General features: G+C 55.5%; 2 protein-coding genes and 1 non-coding gene across 4 annotated transcripts; all 3 read left to right on the forward strand.

Annotated features, from left to right (window-relative positions):
• The first annotated feature begins 2979 nt into the window (after nucleotides 1-2979).
• ATN1 (atrophin 1) lies at nucleotides 2980-14619 on the forward strand. 2 transcript variants are annotated; one of them, XM_045826351.1, is made up of 10 exons: nucleotides 2980-3143; nucleotides 7246-7439; nucleotides 7590-7727; nucleotides 7877-7990; nucleotides 8900-10899; nucleotides 11114-11336; nucleotides 11687-12383; nucleotides 13227-13370; nucleotides 13711-13891; nucleotides 14069-14619. In XM_045826351.1, exons 2-10 carry the CDS (start codon nucleotides 7413-7415, stop codon nucleotides 14100-14102), a joined length of 3558 nt encoding a protein of 1185 aa, XP_045682307.1. In that variant the 5' UTR covers nucleotides 2980-3143; nucleotides 7246-7412; the 3' UTR covers nucleotides 14103-14619. The 2 variants fall into 2 exon arrangements, with proteins under 2 accessions (XP_045682307.1, XP_045682308.1); XM_045826352.1 differs by having other exon boundaries at nucleotides 8903-10899.
• A 785-nt stretch (nucleotides 14620-15404) lies between these two features.
• LOC123810758 lies at nucleotides 15405-15467 on the forward strand. Its single transcript, XR_006784311.1, has one exon. It is a non-coding gene; the product is annotated as a U7 small nuclear RNA (small nuclear RNA).
• Nucleotides 15458-17249, forward strand: CUNH12orf57 (chromosome unknown C12orf57 homolog). Its single transcript, XM_045826353.1, has 3 exons — nucleotides 15458-15793; nucleotides 16109-16285; nucleotides 17024-17249. Exons 1-3 carry the CDS (start codon nucleotides 15742-15744, stop codon nucleotides 17173-17175), a joined length of 381 nt encoding a protein of 126 aa, XP_045682309.1. The 5' UTR covers nucleotides 15458-15741; the 3' UTR covers nucleotides 17176-17249.
• The last annotated feature ends 84 nt before the right edge of the window (nucleotides 17250-17333 follow it).

The raw sequence follows: 17333 nt of genomic DNA on the forward strand, positions 1-17333 counted from the left end.
GGATAGGGTTACGCCAGCCCTGCCAGGGCTTCCTAGGCCCTTCTCTCCACTTTCCCTTTGTGCCGTTGCCTGGAGACCAGTGGGTTGTGGGGGGCTGGGGCCAGAGAGGGAGCTGGGGTGAGGGATGGTAGCGGTGGTGGTGTGTGTGTGGTGCTTCCTGAAGCTGAGCTGTCAGCTGGCCCTCAGGTAGGAGAGGAACTGGAAGCGGTAGGCCCTGGCTTTTCTTCTGACTCTCCCATCCTCTATTCCTACCTGTGTCTAAATTTTTCTTTTAGGCTCAGATATGCCATCATCCTAATTGATCCCTTAGTGGTGAAAAACAAGCAACCCACCCCCCCCAAAAAACAACAAACAAATCAGTAACAACAACAAAAAAACCAAACCTGGAAGGGAATTGGAAAGGGCCCGGGCCAGGGCCCAGCAGGAGACTGAACTGGGAAGTGGGGGGAGAGAGAGAGAGGGAAGGAGGGAGGGAGGGAGGGAGAAATGTAATAGGGAGGTGGGTGAGGGGTAGGAGGAGTCTTGGAGCAAAGTAGGGAGGTGGGGATTTAGGGGCAGGAGCTATCCTAGGATACTGGGATGGGAGAGAGCATTGGGGGGTGGGGGGAGATAGGGAGCTGGCCTGGCCTTTTGAAGGCCCTAAAGAATAAGGAAGGTGGGCATGGGGTGGTAAAGTGCCAGCCAATTCAAGAGATTGAAGAGTGGTGACTCCTTCCTAGGCCAAGGAAGCCTTCTTGTTCAGGGTCCCCAGAGCTTTAGAATCTTTTTAGAGCTTTTGGGTATTTCTAGAACTTGGCTGAGCCTGGCCCAAGGAAATATGAGACAAAATCTACTGAGTTGCTACAGAGCCGACCTCCTTCCTTTCCAGAAGGTTGGGGGGGATCCTGCCATTCAGGGTCCACCCTTGGCCTCTGGCTGTCCGGGCCTCACACACATCCTACCCCCACCCCAAATCTGGAGAACTATTAGGGCTCCCAATCCAAACTCCAGCTCCAGCTCTTCCTATTTCCCAGCCTGCCTCCCTCCCATTCTCTGGCCTTCCCACTCTCAGCTGCCAAAAACCAACCAGTGTCTTGGCGTCCTTTGTCCTGGGAGATGTTGCAGTTTAGTGTAGGGCCAGGGAGCCAGCCCAGAAGACACTGGTGCTGGACTGTTGGGGGTGCTGGCTTCAAGGCTGAAGACTGGGAATGGCTGGCAGACTGACAGTGTCAGAGGCTGCCTGGAGAGCCGCGGGAGGAGAAGAAAGAGCCTTAGGCCTGTGGTGGGGACTGTCTCCACATTAGAATGATTGGGATTGGGGGATGAGGGCACCTAGGGATCTGGCTATGCTTTGAGCCAGAATCCCCACCTCACTCCTCCCCTGGGACCCAAAGTACCATCAGTGATGACTTCAAAGGAGACACTGCCAGACAGGGGGCCCAAGCATGGTGTCCCACTCCTATAAAGTAATCTCTTCCCTACACTGGAGCTCGCCTGCCCCCATTTCTATCATTTCCTTCTCCTGCTTTCCCTTCCACTCTCTTGTCTTCTGCATCACCGACCTTCCCTCTTTCATATGACCACCAAAGACCGTGCTGATCTTACATTTCCATCCAGTCTTCTTTACCCACTCCCAACCCCTCCACGCCCACTCCGTTCTAACTACTTTGTCTTGCTATCAAAACCCTCCTCAGCTCTCTTGGAAACCCCTCACCTCCAGAGCCCAGCCACCCCTGTGTCTTCCACCCCCCCACCCCACCCAGAGCCCCAGGGACCCCTAGAAAATGCATCTGGCTCCACCTCTGTTATCCCTTCTTAAGGTTCCTCATGCTTTCCTTTCTCACTCCAAGCTGATGTCTCTGAACTTGTCTCTCTCCAGCTTGCCTTCGTCACCCCCAAATTCTTATATTTCCCTTTCTTTTCCTGACACGTTACCCTCAAATTCTACCGTCTTCCAGAAATCTCAGCCTCCTATATGTGTCTCTATTTTTTTTTTTTCAATTTCTTCCCCTCCTTCTAACCCCAAACTTCCATCCTATTCTCTGTCATAACTGCCTCCCCAACCTTCCCCCGCCCGACATGTCTGCCACGGACGCTGTCACCCAGGCTGCTTTCATCTCTTATCACACACCTCATTGCCCCGAAAGCCCCCTTGCAGCTCCATCTTTCCAATCTCACCCCATTGCCCCAATCTCGGCCTCGTACCCGCAACCTGCCGCCCCACCTCCGCCACAGACCCCCGTGCCCTCAAACTTCTGCCTCCCACATCTACCCCTACAACCCGCAGCCCCTCCCTCCCTAGCCCTCTCCAGCGCCAGGCCCGCGGGCTCCCCACGTTCCGCCCCCGCGAACCCCTCCCCGCGCCCCGGGCCCCCTCGGCCTCGGCCGCGGCCAACTCGCGCGGCGCCTCCCCTCTCCCGCCCCCCTCCCCCCTCGCAGCCTGCCTGGCTCTCCCTCCCTCGCGTCTCCCTCCTGGCCCCTCTCTCCCCGTTCCTCCGCGCTCCCTCCTTCTCCCTCTTCCTCCCTTCTCCCATCCCCCTCTCCCGAGCTCCCTCCCTTCGCCGGCCGCTTTCCTGTGCGAGTCGCCGGACGCGCCGCGCAGCCCGCCCGCAGCCGGGGGTCGGGCCGGCGCCGGGGGCCGGGGGCCGGGACCCAGTGGGGGGCGCCGCTGGCCGCGGGGAGGGGCGGGAGGGGGCGAGGGAGACGGCGGCCCGCCAAGGGGCGGGGGCCGCGGGCGGAGGCCTCCGAGGGGGCCGGGGGTAGCGCGAGTGCGGGCCGCGCGAGGCGGGCGCGGGCGGCGGCGGACAGCCGGGCAGAGCCGCGCGGAGGGCCGCGGGCGCGAGCGGAGCGGCGGGGCGGGCGGCGCGGCCCGGGCGTTCCGGGGGCCGCGGGGCGGCGGCGGCGGCGGGCCCGGGGAGGGGCTGAGCCGGAGCCGGAGCCGGGGTCGGGATCGCTCGGGGTCCGCGGGCGATCGGGGCCGGGGTGGGGGAGAGGGGGATGGGGGCCGCCCTCCGAGCGGGTCGGGGCCGCGGCCGCCGGCGTCGCGGCGGCGTCTGAAGCGGGAAGAGGAGAGGGGGGCGGGGGAGCGGCCGCCGCCGCCCCCCGGAGGCGCCGGATCCCCGCATCCCGCTCGGAGCCAGCCAGCCGTCCCGAGCTCCAGCCAGGTAAGACCTGCGGCCGCGCGGGCCTGGGGCACGCCCGGGCCCGGGCCCGCGGCTCCCCACCCCCACCCCCACCCTCCCACTTCCCCTCCCGCCGCCGCCGCCTCCATTTGTTATTTTCCCGGCCGGGTCCCCCCACTGCGGGCTCCGCCGGGCCAGGCGCCGGGGCGCGGAGTGGGGCCGGCGCCCCGCCGAGGGCGGAGGGCCGGGGCACCCGGAGGATCGGGCGGGTGGGGAGGCGGTGGGAGGGTCTCCGGAGGAGGCTGATGGGGCAAAAGAGGGGGCAGCCAGGACCCCGCGGCGGAGGGTGGCTTGGGGATGGACGGGAGATACCAGTGAAGGGGCTTTGGGGCGAAGGCAAAAAGAAATTCGACAGATGGCAGCGAGGTGGGGCTTAAGGTCTCCAGGAAAAGCCCCAGAGGCCCAGAACCCGGGTTTCCGAGCTCGAGGCTGGGGGTGGTTTGTGTGGAAGGGAAGTGGGAAGTGGGGAAGGGGTGTGGTAGGTGGGGAGGGATTGTGGCTGATGAGGGAGGAGAATGGAGCCTGGGGAAACGACCGAGGAGGGGCCCACCTTCGAGAGGACCCTGAGGTGTTCCCGAGTGGAATTGGGAAGGCAATGCTCTCGTGATTCAGTTTTCTTTCCCCTAGTGCAGGTCACCTCTGGCCTTTTTTTTCCTCCCAATTTCAGACAGAGTTACTTCTCGGAGAGAGGCACACTGGGGCCCAGTAGTGTGGGTCATCTTAAAACTAATGGAGGGAGGAACACTGACGGGAGAGTTAGGGAGAGAGGGTATCCGGGAGGGTGGAAACGAGGAGAGAATTGGGCCATGTTGTAGGCATGCCAGACAAGTTGTCACCTCCACCTTCAGATCCCTAGGGCATCCCTCTGCCCCTCTAGCTGTGGTTTGTGGCAGGAGGGGGGTTGTCTTCATTTACTATTTTAAGCTCAGAGATTTCCCTTTGTGCATGGGCTTATTTCTACTGGGGTAGGTACTCTTCAGCTCTCTTCCCTGAGGGTTCTATAGGAGAGTAGGAGTTGCTTTAGCAACTGGAAGGGGAGTGGCTGGCTGATGGACCCCTGGGATGGACTCTCGAGGTTCAGGTTCTGCCATTTCGTTGCCATGGCAACGATCCAGCGGATGTCTAATAGGTGGGGGTTCAGAATGTTGACTGGACTTCAGACTTTGGACACATCCGGAGGACCGTTGTCTGGGTTCTGGAGAACGTGTCTGGTGTTGCTGGCGTCTGGGTTTAGCAGGGGCCCACCCCCTTCCATGAGCAGTCTGTCGGACACAGGTAGATGTGTTACTTGACAGTCCCGGTGTTTCTCCAAGTCTGCCCCCCTAGACATGGTGGGAGCATGGAAGTGCTCTCTTCACTATACCATCTTTTGGTAGTTCTTTCTGACTCTAGCTCTTATTAGCAGGGACTTTTTGTATGCAGTAGTCTTTTTGATTCTTTGCACTGATATTCTTCCATTTTCTTAATCTGAGTCGTCTTCCCCAATCAACCTTTTCCTCTTTTGACACAGTGACCCCTTCCCTCAGCTAACCTTTGACCTATTCCCCTGACCTTGTAGGACTGTCTGGGCTTTCCATGTCCGTCTCAGGTGAGGGTGGCCCAGGGGTAAGGGCTGTGGAATAGCCTGGTGCAGTGGAAGTACTCTGGAACTGGAGCCAGGAGACTTGGGTCTAGTCCTGGCTGCACTTCTGTGACCTTGGGCAAGTCACCTGTTTCATTGTGAAGTGAAGGGGTTACAGATGAGATGATTTCTGAGGTGCGCCTGACAATCCTGAATTCTCTGAAGGCTTAGGCCAGTGCATTGTTATCTGCAGGTCTGGGCTGCATTGTCATCTAGCAGTCACTTTGGACTGGTTTGTTCGTCTGGCAGATCTGGAATGATGGTGGGGGCTGGGCCAATGATCCTGAAATCCACTCTGTAAGCCCTTCCCAGTAAAGCTTTGTGCTTGTATTGTATTCCTTCTGGCATCCTTCTCACATTTCTCCCTTAATTTCTTTTTCTGTTCTTAGAGACTCTTTCCCTAGTTTTCACTTTTCCACTTCCCCAATCTGGTCTTTTATCCTTTTCCTTTTGCAGTAAGGCAATGAATGTGAGTCAGTTTAGTGTGTTGCCAGACACACAGTAGGTGCTCTATAAATGTTACCTGCAGTGACTGGCTACTAGGGCAAGATGGAGTGTAGCTTAGCTGCTGCTGCTAAAACCTACCTCTGATTCAGACACAACCCTAACTGCTCTCGCCTGGCCCCTCCTTGCCCCAGGATTACCTGCCTTTTTATGACTGCTTTTATCTTTCAAAGTTACTCCTTGCTTGTTTTATCAGATTTCAGGTGCTTTTGAAAGTTGAGGTAGGGGGAGGGGCACACTAGGATTGCTCAGGGACATTCCCGCATTTCTCTGACCTAGCTGTGACTGACTTGGGAGCAGGGTCAGTGATGGGGAGGAGAGATGGGCACTGTTCTCTAGAGGGGCTAGCAAAGACACACCAGTCACAAATGCTCATTGTTGCACTTTTGTTAGGATTGCTTTTCCCTTTTGTTATTTGGGTTTTTATTCTTTGGATTTTGGGGGTTGAGTTTTCAAATCAATCTACACAACAAAAATGTGGTAATAGTTGTAGTTGAGGAAAAGTTGCTGGTTTACTGGGCAGAGCATCGGTTGTAAGTTCAAAAGGCCTGGGGCCCTGTTCCAGCTATTTCGTTACTCTAAGTAAATTCTTACTAAGTTTCCTGGAAAGGTTAGGCTCACCCCTCACTACCTGCCTCAGTATGGCTCAGTGGCACCTACCTGCCTCAGTATGGCTCAGTGGCACGGAGTGAAGTAATTACTTTGTATTCCTTGGGGAAAGTATGATCTAGGATGTGGAAATGCCACTTGCCTAGCCAGGCCTCCTAACTCAGAACAGGCAGGTAAGCTTACTCTGTTCCCACTGAGACCACCAGCCTTTCATCCAAGAAGGCCTATGAAGTTAGTGGGCTTAAAGATCAAAAACAAAAATGGAACACACATTGTACATGACATCAGTGGGGGATACCGAAAGGAAGAGAACAGTAACATTTTTGCTCTCTAAAGATCATATGGTCAGTAGTGTTGAAAGATAAGACACCTAGCAAGAAATACAAACCACTGCAAACAAAAATAGCTGACTATATAGATGTGTATAGATATAGATCAGCTGTGAGGAGGGGTGTGTGCCCATCTAAGCCGAGTGAGAGATAGGTTCACAAGATTGTAAAGTTGTGTTGTGTGTTCACTGATCTCGCTGATTTGGTCGGCAACATGAAAAGTTCTGCCTTTTCCTCTGGCCTTTGGGACCTCATGTACTAGAGAGGGGGTCTTTATGACGCTCTCAAAAGTGAAGCTCTGCTCTTTGGGGATACCTGGATTTGGTCTTGGGATTAGTGGGGTTGTGTGCCTTTGCACTGTAGATTGGGGCAGTCTTCTCCCACCTACTCTGATGTGAAAAAAGATTCTTTTTGTATCTCTGGGGCTGATCTAGGTCTTCTGAGGACTAATAGCACCAGCTTCTGATGAGAATATAGCAAAGCATAGAAGAAAGAACGTGGGCTTTGAAATCAGGGAGAGGTGGGCCTGATTCTGGCGCCGTCACTGGTTCCTCACTGTGTATTATCACATGAATTTGGCAAGTCAGAATCACAATCTCCGGGCCTCCGTTTCCTCACCTGTATAATGGGAGTAATAAGAACACCTACTTTTGAGGGTTGGTTGTAAATATTAAATCGTGTAGGTGAGGGTTTGAAATAAAGAAGGTACTCGATACATAAGTTAATACTTGAGCTCGTTTCTTTTCACTCCTCTGTAAGGCCCTGTGGAATGCGCGTGTGCACAGGTATCTCCTGGGGACCGTGAAGGGTAAAACAGTGTCATCTCTAGAATGGGGGCTCCTAGCTACATCTGAGTTGTATTGCCCTCCCCAGGGATGAAAGAGATGGCAAGTTACGGGGCTAGTACCTCTTGACCAAAAGGCTTAGGGTGGAACCACTGGCCCAGCTCCTTGACAAGCACAGTGGTAGCCCTTTCAGACTCTGTTCCCTGATTTGGAGACTTGGATGGTCTTTCTAACAGGCTTCACTGAAAACAGATCCTGCAAGTCCCAGGCGCCTACACTGGAAACTTGGAGATCCTGCTTCCTGCTTCCCAGGCCACAGCTGTGGGGAGCTTGGGGTGAAGCAGAGAAGTTTCTGTATTCAACTGCCCAGGCAGAGGAGAATGGGGTCTCCACAGCCTGAAGAATGAAGACACGACAGAATAAAGACTCAGTGAGTAATAGCTTAATTGAGACACATGAAAGATTAGGGGTGGGGAAGCTAGAGGGAAGGGCCTGGACAGAAAGAATAGAAGTAAGGTGCATCCTGAAGTTAGGTGAAACGTAAAAAAACCTTTTTATTGTTTTCTTCCTTATCCCTCAGATGTCAATGAGGAGTGGACGGAAGAAAGAGGCCCCTGGGCCCCGGGAAGAACTGAGATCGAGGGGCCGGGCCTCCCCTGGAGGGGTCAGCACATCCAGCAGTGATGGCAAAGCCGAGAAGTCTAGGCAGACAGCCAAGGTATTCTGTCCCGAGGTCCTCCCACAGGATGCTCAGGCGCTGGGGCTGAGGGTGTGTGTGTGTGTTGTGGGGGAACTTCCTGTCTGGCACAGGGTAGTGGCGGAGGCTTGGGAGGTGTAAGACAAGAATTTTCTCTTTCTCTTTAACAGAAGGCACGAGTAGAGGAAGCCTCCACCCCAAAGGTCAGCAAGCAGGGCCGCAGTGAGGAGATCTCAGAGAGTGAGAGTGAGGAGACCAACGCACCAAAAAAGACCAAAACTGAGGTGGGAGACCCTTGCAGCCGTCCTGACCCATCTTCTGACTTTTCTTCCCCTATACTTTCTTTCATTCAGGATTCCTTTTTTCTTGTTAATCTCACTATTTTTCTTAAGGTTTATTAATTTTTAGAGAGGAGGGAAGTGAGGGAGAGAAACATCAGTCGTTGCCTCTCACATACCCCCAAGCAGGTACCCAGCCCCCAACCCAGGTACATGCCCTGGCCAGGAATTGAACCTGCAACCCTTTGGTTCACAGGCCAGCACTCAAGTCCACTGAGCCACACCAGCCAGGACAGGACTCCTATTTTAGTCTCACTTGGGATATGAGAGAAAAATCACATCCTAGTACTTTTTAAAGTGGTCCTGTCTATAATATATCAGATAGATCTTTAGAGCTTTGGCTAGGCAGGGTCAAAGGAGACTGGAAGTGTGGAAGAGTCTAGCCTTTCCTTTCCTAGGTCCTGATTTTCAGGAAGGGGTAGGGGAGGAGGTTAAGGGTGAGAAGTCTTACTGGAAGGAACAGATAAATCATAAGGAAAATGTAGAGGTGGTCCTTTTAAGAACCAGGGGTTTCTGGGATGTTAAAGGGGTAAAGGAGTTGAGAGGAGGGTAGATATGAGCTGTGGAAGACAGGGATTTGGGTTCAGCTGTGGATAGAGAGAAGGTGCCTGAGATGGACTCTTGAAGGGCTAGGGTTTTACAAGGAGGAAACCAGACTAACTGCTGGAGGGCAACTGAGAATGTGGGGAGAGTGGTGGAATCCAGAGATGGTAGGAAAGTGGGCTTGAGTAAGAGTATTCATCACACTTTGGCACAGTGGTGTGCTGTGAGGGGGAAATGATTTCTTGCCAAGGAGACCCCAAATCTAGGGGAAGCAAGAAAGGAAAGGGGAAAATGGCCCTCCCTTTTCTGCAGCAGGAGCTCCCTCGGCCACAGTCTCCCTCCGATCTGGACAGCTTAGATGGGCGGAGCCTCAATGATGATGGCAGCAGTGACCCAAGGGACATAGACCAGGATAACCGAAGCACGTCCCCCAGCATCTACAGCCCTGGAAGTGTTGAGAATGACTCCGACTCGTCTTCTGGCCTGTCCCAGGGTCCAGCCCGCCCCTACCACCCACCTCCACTCTTTCCTCCCTCTCCTCCACCACCAGACAGCAACCCCCGGCAGCCAGAGCCTGGTTTTGAACCTCATTCTTCTGTGACACCCACTGGATATCATGCTCCCATGGAACCCCCCACATCTCGGATGTTCCAGGCTCCTCCTGGGGCCCCTCCCCCTCACCCACAGCTCTATCCTGGGGGTGCTGGTGGAGGGGTTTTGTCTGGACCCCCAATGGGTCCCAAGGGGGGAGGGGCTGCCTCTTCAGTGGGGGCTCCTAGTGGGGGTAAGCAGCACCCCCCACCTACTACTCCCATTTCAATATCAAGCTCTGGGGCTGGTGGTGTTCCCCCAACAAAGCCGCCTAACACTCCAGTGGGTGGTGGAAACCTATCCTCTGCTCCACCACCAGCCACTTTCCCCCACGTGACACCAAACCTGCCTCCCCCACCTGCTCTGAGACCCCTTAACAATGCATCAGCCTCTCCTCCGGGGCTGGGGGCCCAGCCACTACCTGGGCATCTGCCCTCTCCCCATGCCATGGGGCAGGGTATGGGTGGACTTCCTCCTGGCCCAGAAAAGGGCCCCACTCTTGCTCCCTCACCCCATCCTCTGCCCCCTGTTTCCTCTTCTTCTGCCCCAGCCCCCCCAATGAGGTATCCTTATTCGTCCTCTAGTAGTAGTTCTGCAGCAGCCTCCTCTGCCAGTTCTTCATCTGCCTCTGCCTCTGCCTCCCAATATGCAGCTTCCCAGGCATTGCCCAGTTATCCCCACTCTTTCCCTCCCCCTACCAGCTTGTCTGTTTCTAATCAGCCACCCAAATATACTCAGCCTTCTCTCCCATCCCAGGCTGTGTGGAGCCAGGGTCCCCCACCACCTCCACCCTATGGCCGCCTCTTGGCCAACAGCAATGCCCACCCAGGCCCCTTCCCTCCTTCTACTGGAGGACAGTCCACTGCCCACCCACCAGCCCCAACACATCACCATCACCACCAGCAACAGCAGCAGCAACAGCAGCAGCAACAGCATCATGGCAGCTCTGGGCCCCCTCCACCTGGAGCATATCCCCACCCCCTAGAAAGCAGTAATTCCCACCATGCACACCCTTATGCCATGTCCCCCTCGCTGGGCTCTCTGAGGCCCTACCCACCAGGGCCAGCACACCTGCCCCCACCTCACAGCCAGGTGTCCTATAGCCAAGCAGGCCCCAATGGCCCCCCAGCCTCTTCCTCTTCCAACTCTTCTTCCTCCTCTCAAGGGCCCTACCCATGTTCACACCCCTCCCCTTCCCAGGGCCCCCAAGGGGCGCCCTACCCCTTCCCACCGGTGCCTCCGGTCACCACCTCCTCGGCTACACTTTCCACAGTCATTGCCACAGTGGCTTCCTCGCCAGCAGGCTACAAAACAGCCTCTCCACCTGGGCCCCCACCGTATGGAAAGAGAGCCCAGTCCCCAGGGGCCTACAAGACAGCCACCCCACCCGGATACAAGCCGGGGTCACCACCCTCCTTCCGAACGGGGACCCCACCAGGCTACCGAGGCGCTTCGCCGCCCGCAGGCCCAGGGACCTTCAAGCCAGGCTCGCCCACCGTGGGGCCTGGGCCACCCCTGCCAACTGCAGGGCCCTCGAGCCTGTCATCCCTGCCACCACCTCCTGCGGGCCCTGCCTCGGGGCCGCCCCTCAACGCCACGCAGATCAAACAGGAGCCGGCTGAGGAATATGAGACCCCCGACAGCCCAGTGCCCCCGGTCCGCAGCCCCTCGCCCCCTCCCAAGGTGGTAGACGTACCCAGCCACGCCAGTCAGTCAGCCAGGTGAGTGGGACATGGGCGGGACTGGGATGGGGAACAACGAAGAAGGTGACAGAGATAAGCAGGAGGCACGAAAGGAAGGGTGCTTGCAGTCATGGGGTGCTTTTTAAAGCACCCTCGCCCCTCCTTCCCAGCCTGCGGATGCTGACTTTGGGCGGGAGTCGCTGCGGAGCCGCTCACGGGGCGCTAAACACTTGCTGCCTCCACGCCCTGGCAGGTTCAATAAACACCTGGATCGCGGCTTTAACTCGTGCGCGCGCAGCGACTTATACTTTGTGCCGCTGGAGGGCTCCAAGCTGGCCAAGAAGAGAGCCGATCTGGTGGAGAAGGTGCGGCGCGAGGCGGAGCAGCGCGCACGCGAGGAAAAGGAGCGCGAGCGCGAGCGGGAACGCGAGAAAGAGCGGGAGCGCGAGAAGGAGCGCGAGCTGGAACGGAGCATGGTGAGTGCGTCACCACGTGCGCCTCCCGCCTCACTGCTCTCCTTTTGCGCCGCGCTGGGAGGCTCGAGGGGCGGGGCGTCATCGCGCCACCTCTTGGAGAGGAGGAAGGACTGCAACCTAGGAAATGGAGACCGAAAAGATTCCTGCGAGAGGACTGCCTGCCTGGGTTGGTTGAAGGACAGCTCAGGTCAGACTACTTGTGGACTGTAAGAACAGCCACTATTTAAGAGAAGGGGTGAGGGAAGGTCCTGGTAGGCTGTATTCAGCTGCTGAGGTAAATGAGTAGCTTAGGACCGGCCGCCTTTTTACAGGACTGCTCTTCTGACTCTTCTTTTCTTCGTACCCCGCAGAAGTTGGCTCAGGAGGGACGTGCTCCAGTGGAGTGTCCATCTCTCGGCCCTGTGCCCCATCGCCCTCCGTTTGAGCCGGGCAGCGCTGTGGCTACAGTGCCCCCCTACTTGGGTCCTGACACTCCGGCCCTGCGCACTCTCAGTGAATATGCCCGGCCCCACGTCATGTCTCCTGGCAATCGCAACCATCCGTTCTACGTGCCCCTGGGGGCAGTGGACCCGGGGCTCCTGGGTTACAATGTCCCAGCCCTGTACAGCAGTGACCCAGCAGCCCGGGAGAGGGAGCGGGAGGCCCGAGAACGAGACCTCCGTGACCGCCTCAAGCCTGGCTTCGAGGTGAAGCCCAGTGAGCTGGAACCCTTACACGGGGTTCCTGGGCCAGGCCTGGATCCCTTCCCCCGACACGGGGGCCTGGCTCTGCAGCCTGGCCCTCCTGGCCTGCACCCTTTCCCCTTTCATCCCAGCCTGGGGCCCCTTGAGAGGGAACGTCTGGCACTGGCTGCTGGGCCAGCCCTGCGGCCTGACATGTCCTATGCGGAGCGTCTGGCAGCTGAGAGACAGCATGCAGAAAGGGTGGCAGCCTTGGGCAATGACCCACTGGCCCGGCTGCAGATGCTCAATGTGACCCCCCATCACCACCAGCACTCCCACATCCACTCTCACCTGCACCTCCACCAGCAGGATGCCATCCATGCAGGTGAGACTCCTACTTCCTTCCTTCACCCCTTGGGGCCACCTTGCCCCCTAGCAAGTGATCCAGCTCTTCTGTTCCTCAAGCCAGGACTTCCGTGTCCTCCATGAGCCTCTCTCTTGAGTGCTGCCATGACCTTTGCCTCCCTGTCATGCACCAACCTGTCCCTTCATATCCTACCCTTGCCACAAAGACTGTTCCTCACACCCCCACCCTCTTCAGAGTCTAGCATCCCACCCATGATAGAGGTTCAAGCTGGGAATCTTGGAAAGAGCACCACCTTTCTACCATTACAGCCCCTCACATACCTGTCTTCTTGTTCCTCTGGGTTCAACTCTTGTGGCTTCTTGCTGACTTCTCCCAGCTGGAGGTCTCTTCTGTTCCTCCCCATTTCTGTGCCTTTTCAGAAAGAGCCTTGTAGCTGTGGTTGTGGGCATCCTAGGTAATAATGAGCTTAGCTTACTATCCCTTCACTATATTTTCGTATTGCCCAATCTAGCCTTATACTCATATTCATTCCAACGTCTCTTGAGCTTTCCCTCTCTCTTATCCTCTGTCCTCTTCCTGTCTCATTTTCTAAACTCTCTGTCCTCTTCCATCTCCTCTAAGCAGTCCACTTCTCTCTTTTCTTTTCCTCAGACCCCTCTGACAGCTGTAATCTGCACTCTGCCATCAGTATGTCCCTGCTCTAGTAATGTCTTAGGCTGTCTATTGTGCCTCCTCATTTCACTCTGGATCTCTCTGTTTGATTTTCCATCTCTCTTCCCAGGCTTGGATTCCCTTCACCTACATGCATGGTTTTCCCCAAACCTGCCTTCTGGTGACACTTTCCTCTTCTCTACCCTCCAGCCTCTGCCTCGGTGCACCCTCTCATTGACCCCCTGGCCTCAGGGTCTCACCTTACCCGGATACCCTACCCAGCTGGGACCCTCCCCAACCCCCTTCTTCCTCACCCTCTGCACGAGAACGAAGTTCTTCGTCACCAGCTCTTTGGTAAGGATGGAGGTTAGGGATGGGGAAGGTCTAATGAGTGAAGGGCAGAAAGGAGGAATTTGGATGGTGGGATTGGTCTAGTTGGGCTTGGGAGGGGGTGAGGAGGCACCCAGAGGAGGTGGGAATGGGGGCAGGCCCTGCCCAAGGGAGGTAATAGGTTTTAGTGCCAGGCTAAGAAGTTTGAATCCTAACTCTACTGCTGGCATTTTGCAGGACTGGCTATTACCCAACTTTTTTGGCTTCAGTTTCCTCTGTATGTAAAGTGGTTGGCTATTGCCTGGTTCAGAGTAGACCTTCAGTCCCCCATCAGTTATGTGCTCCCTGCCCTTCTTGCCCACAGCCACTCCTTACCGGGAACTGCCAGCTTCCCTCTCTGCCCCGATGTCAGCAGCTCACCAGCTGCAGGCCATGCACGCGCAGTCCGCTGAGCTGCAGCGCTTGGCGCTAGAGCAGCAGCAGTGGTTGCACGCCCATCACCCGCTGCACAGTGTGCCGCTACCTGCCCAGGAGGACTACTACAGGTACTACCAGGCATGCCTAGTCCTGGAGTGAAGGGATGTAAGCCTGGGATGGGGTTTGGGCATGGTACAACTGGGCTAGGCTCCTGGGGGAGATCCCCTCCACTATCCTCTGTGAGAGGGGTCAGGTCAGGTTTGAATTCAGTCTCTCATCTGTTCTATACCCTTTCTCTTCCCCAGTCACCTGAAAAAGGAAAGTGACAAGCCGCTGTAAACCTGCAATCAAGACAGCCAGGGCCTGAGTGTGCATCTGGACCTTGGAGGTCTCCCTCCCGGCCTGCAATCCAGAGCATCGAGGGGTGCTGCTCAGTTGCAGGGCCTCCGCAGCTGGGCAGAGGGAGGGAGGAAGGGACAGATGGAAGGCCGAGGCTCCTGTGGTGTGCAGAGGTGGGGAGGTGGCAGCGGTGGGGGCAGAAGGCGCACAGTATCTTGGACCAGGTCCTTCCTTGTCCCCCTGCTTTCTTCCTCTCCCATGCCCAATCCCTGTGGCCATCACGCCCTCCCCCACCTCGTTGGTGTGATTATTTCATCTGTTAGATGTGGCTGTTTTTGCGTAGCATTGTGTGCCGCCCCTGCCCCTCCCTAATCCCTGTGAGCGCGCCCCCTCTGCGATGTATGCTCCTTGCCCCTGCCCCACATTAATAATTTATATATAAATATCTATATGATGCTCTTTAAAAACATCCCAACCAAAACCAACCAAACAAAACATCCTCACAACTCCCCAGGAAGATGGCTGTGACTCTTTATTTGTGGGCTATGGGGTCGGGACCTCAAGACACACCAGCTCCGAAGTTGGAAGGGAAGGGACAGGCCTTCTGAAACAACTAGGTGGAGGGACCCTGGGCAGTTGGAGAGGGTGCCACCAAAGCTAGTCCCCCTCCTTCCTCCCAAGGCTGGGAAGTCAGGGTGCTGGAGGCCTGCGACAGGCACCCCTCTGCCAAGGCCAGTTCTAGGAAATGCTCAGACTTGAGGCGGTTTTGCTACTGGTCTGACAGGAGCGACCAGTCTGAATCTTTTCTGTACAATAGTTTGGTACATGGTTATGAAGCAGGGGCCGGGGTTTCAACAAATCAAGTAGATTAGAATCCAGGAGTCTTTACCCTATGGTTTGAGAAGAGTAGGTGACAATTTCAAACACCTAGAAGAGAGAAATTAGAGGGTGTCACGCTGCAGTATACTTTCCTAAACAGGTCCTTTTAGGAAAGTACGAGAGGGCTTTTAGTTCCAAGCTTGTACTGCTGCGAATCACTGTCTCCGTTCTTAAAAACTGAAGGGTGTGACTGGCTTCTTTCAGCCAATCAGCATCGATTTAATTTGCATAAACTCGTATCAAATGTTCAGAAACTCTAGAAGTGAATGATATAAGTTCCTTAGACTACTGTTTTTCCTTGTGAATGTTACAGTGCGCCTCGTTGATTATACAACAGTAAGAATTAGAAAAGGCCGCTCTGAGCTCACCCTCACCAATAGTGGAGTTCATGGATTCCCCGTGTTCTCTCCAGGATTTCCCTTGTAGTGCTTACAGCTCTTTTTGAATTTGTCTAGTAGGTCTTCCTGTCTTTACCGGAAGACCCACAATTACACGTTACGCTAAAGAATAGAAGTATTCGACTATTGGGTTTTAAGGGTGTATGTGTTTAGTGCGGGTTTATATGCTGGTGTTACACTAAAACAACGGGGAAGGTTTCAGTAGTTTACAGTAAGGTAGTTAGTATTACACTGACGGAACTTCCGGTTGCAACTACCACCGATTTTTCTTCCTGGAGCCGTCTGGAGATCCTAGTTGGGAGACCGTGTTTCCTTTTCCAGCATTTCTTTGGTTTCGCTACACGTGCAACCATTACAGCACGATGGCGTCCGCCTCCGCCCAACCTGCGGCCCTGAGCGCGGAGCAGGCCAAGGGTGAGGAGCGTTCTCATCACCCGGCCGGCTGCCTGCGGGAAGAGGGTGCGGGCGGTGGGTAATAGCGGGACGTAGGGAACGGGGACCCTTGCATCGCTGGGAAACGGGGAGCGCGGTACATCTTTCCCCCCTCCCCCCCTTTCCTTTAACAAGGATACCCTAGAGCGAGAGATTCCGAGCCGTGTTTATCGGATTCTTATGGCTTGGGCCCGCTAATTAATTCCTTGCCCTCTTCCTTGCTTTGTCGGCTGGGCCTGCTGGCAATGCTCCTCTGTCTTCCCCGGGACGCCACCTTGGGTTGCATCTGCCATACAGTGGTCCTGGCCGAGGTGATCCAGGCGTTCTCGGCACCCGAGAACGCCGTACGCATGGACGAGGCTCGAGACAACGCATGCAACGACATGGGCAAGATGCTGCAATTCGTGCTGCCGGTGGCCACACAAATTCAGCAGGAGGTTATCAAAGCCTACGGCTTCAGCTGCGACGGGGAAGGTGGGCCGGGCGGGGAAGGCCGGGGAGGTGGAGTGAATTTGGGAGCTGTCGTCTCCTTTCTCGCCACACGGCGGCAGCCACAATCTGACTAACAGTATTGGCACTGAGAGCCTAAGGTCTTCCCTGAACTGCACCAGGTGAAGTCCTAAATGCATTTTGTAGTTACCATTAATTATACTACCTCATTTTAAGATGAGAAAAACAGACTCCTGTAGTAAACTAAGTGCCGGAGGTCACAGCAGAGCTGGACCTGAACCCTGTTCTGGAAGCGTTAGTGAGATGTCTGTGTGACGACAGCAGGCTCCTTCAGCCCCTCCGAGGTGTTTCAGCTAATCTGTCCCTGAGGGTTGGAGGTTCATTTTCTTTGGTGAGATCTGATTTAGACCAGTTGGCCCATGGCCTTCCTGTATTGTGGTTATAGACGTCAGATCTTGTGGGTGTTCGTACTTTGGGTTCCTATAATGAAATAGCTACAATTGTTTACCTGATGGTGAAGAGTACACTGCTTTGGTATATTTCCATTCACCGCATCCCATCTATCTGTGTCCTGTGTAGACCAGGAAGTGGTTGGTGCAAACCACACAGGACAGAGGTCTTGCATGTGCCTTGTTTTGCAGGCAGCTACCTGGCCAGAAGGGGAGCAGCCAGTTAGTTACTCATATTCAAGCTACCCACCTTTTTGTCTTGGGCACCTTCATTCCCTGGGGATATGGGTTGACGCTCAGATCTCCCTTGCAGGTGTTCTTAAGTTTGCCCGCTTGGTCAAGTCTTATGAAGCCCAGGATCCCGAAATTGCCAGCCTGTCCAGCAAGCTGAAGGCGCTGTTCCTGCCTCCCATGACGCTGCCGCCCCACGGGCCTGCTTCAGGTGGTGGTGTCGCTGCCTCCTGAGGGTTGGCCTCCCCTATAACACTTCCTGGGAAAATCTTGATGTTCCCGAGGATAATAAACATACCTGTGACTTAGCCTCCATGTCAATCTTTTGTGACCTGACAACCCCACCTCTTGGCCCCAGATTCCCTTTGCCATTCCAGCTGCTCATCTCCCTG

The sequence above is a fragment of the Phyllostomus hastatus genome, unplaced genomic scaffold, assembly GCF_019186645.2.
Source record: "Phyllostomus hastatus isolate PE091 unplaced genomic scaffold, TTU_PhHast_1.1 phas_scaffold_755, whole genome shotgun sequence".
In the NCBI taxonomy this organism is placed as follows: Eukaryota; Metazoa; Chordata; class Mammalia; order Chiroptera; family Phyllostomidae; genus Phyllostomus; species Phyllostomus hastatus.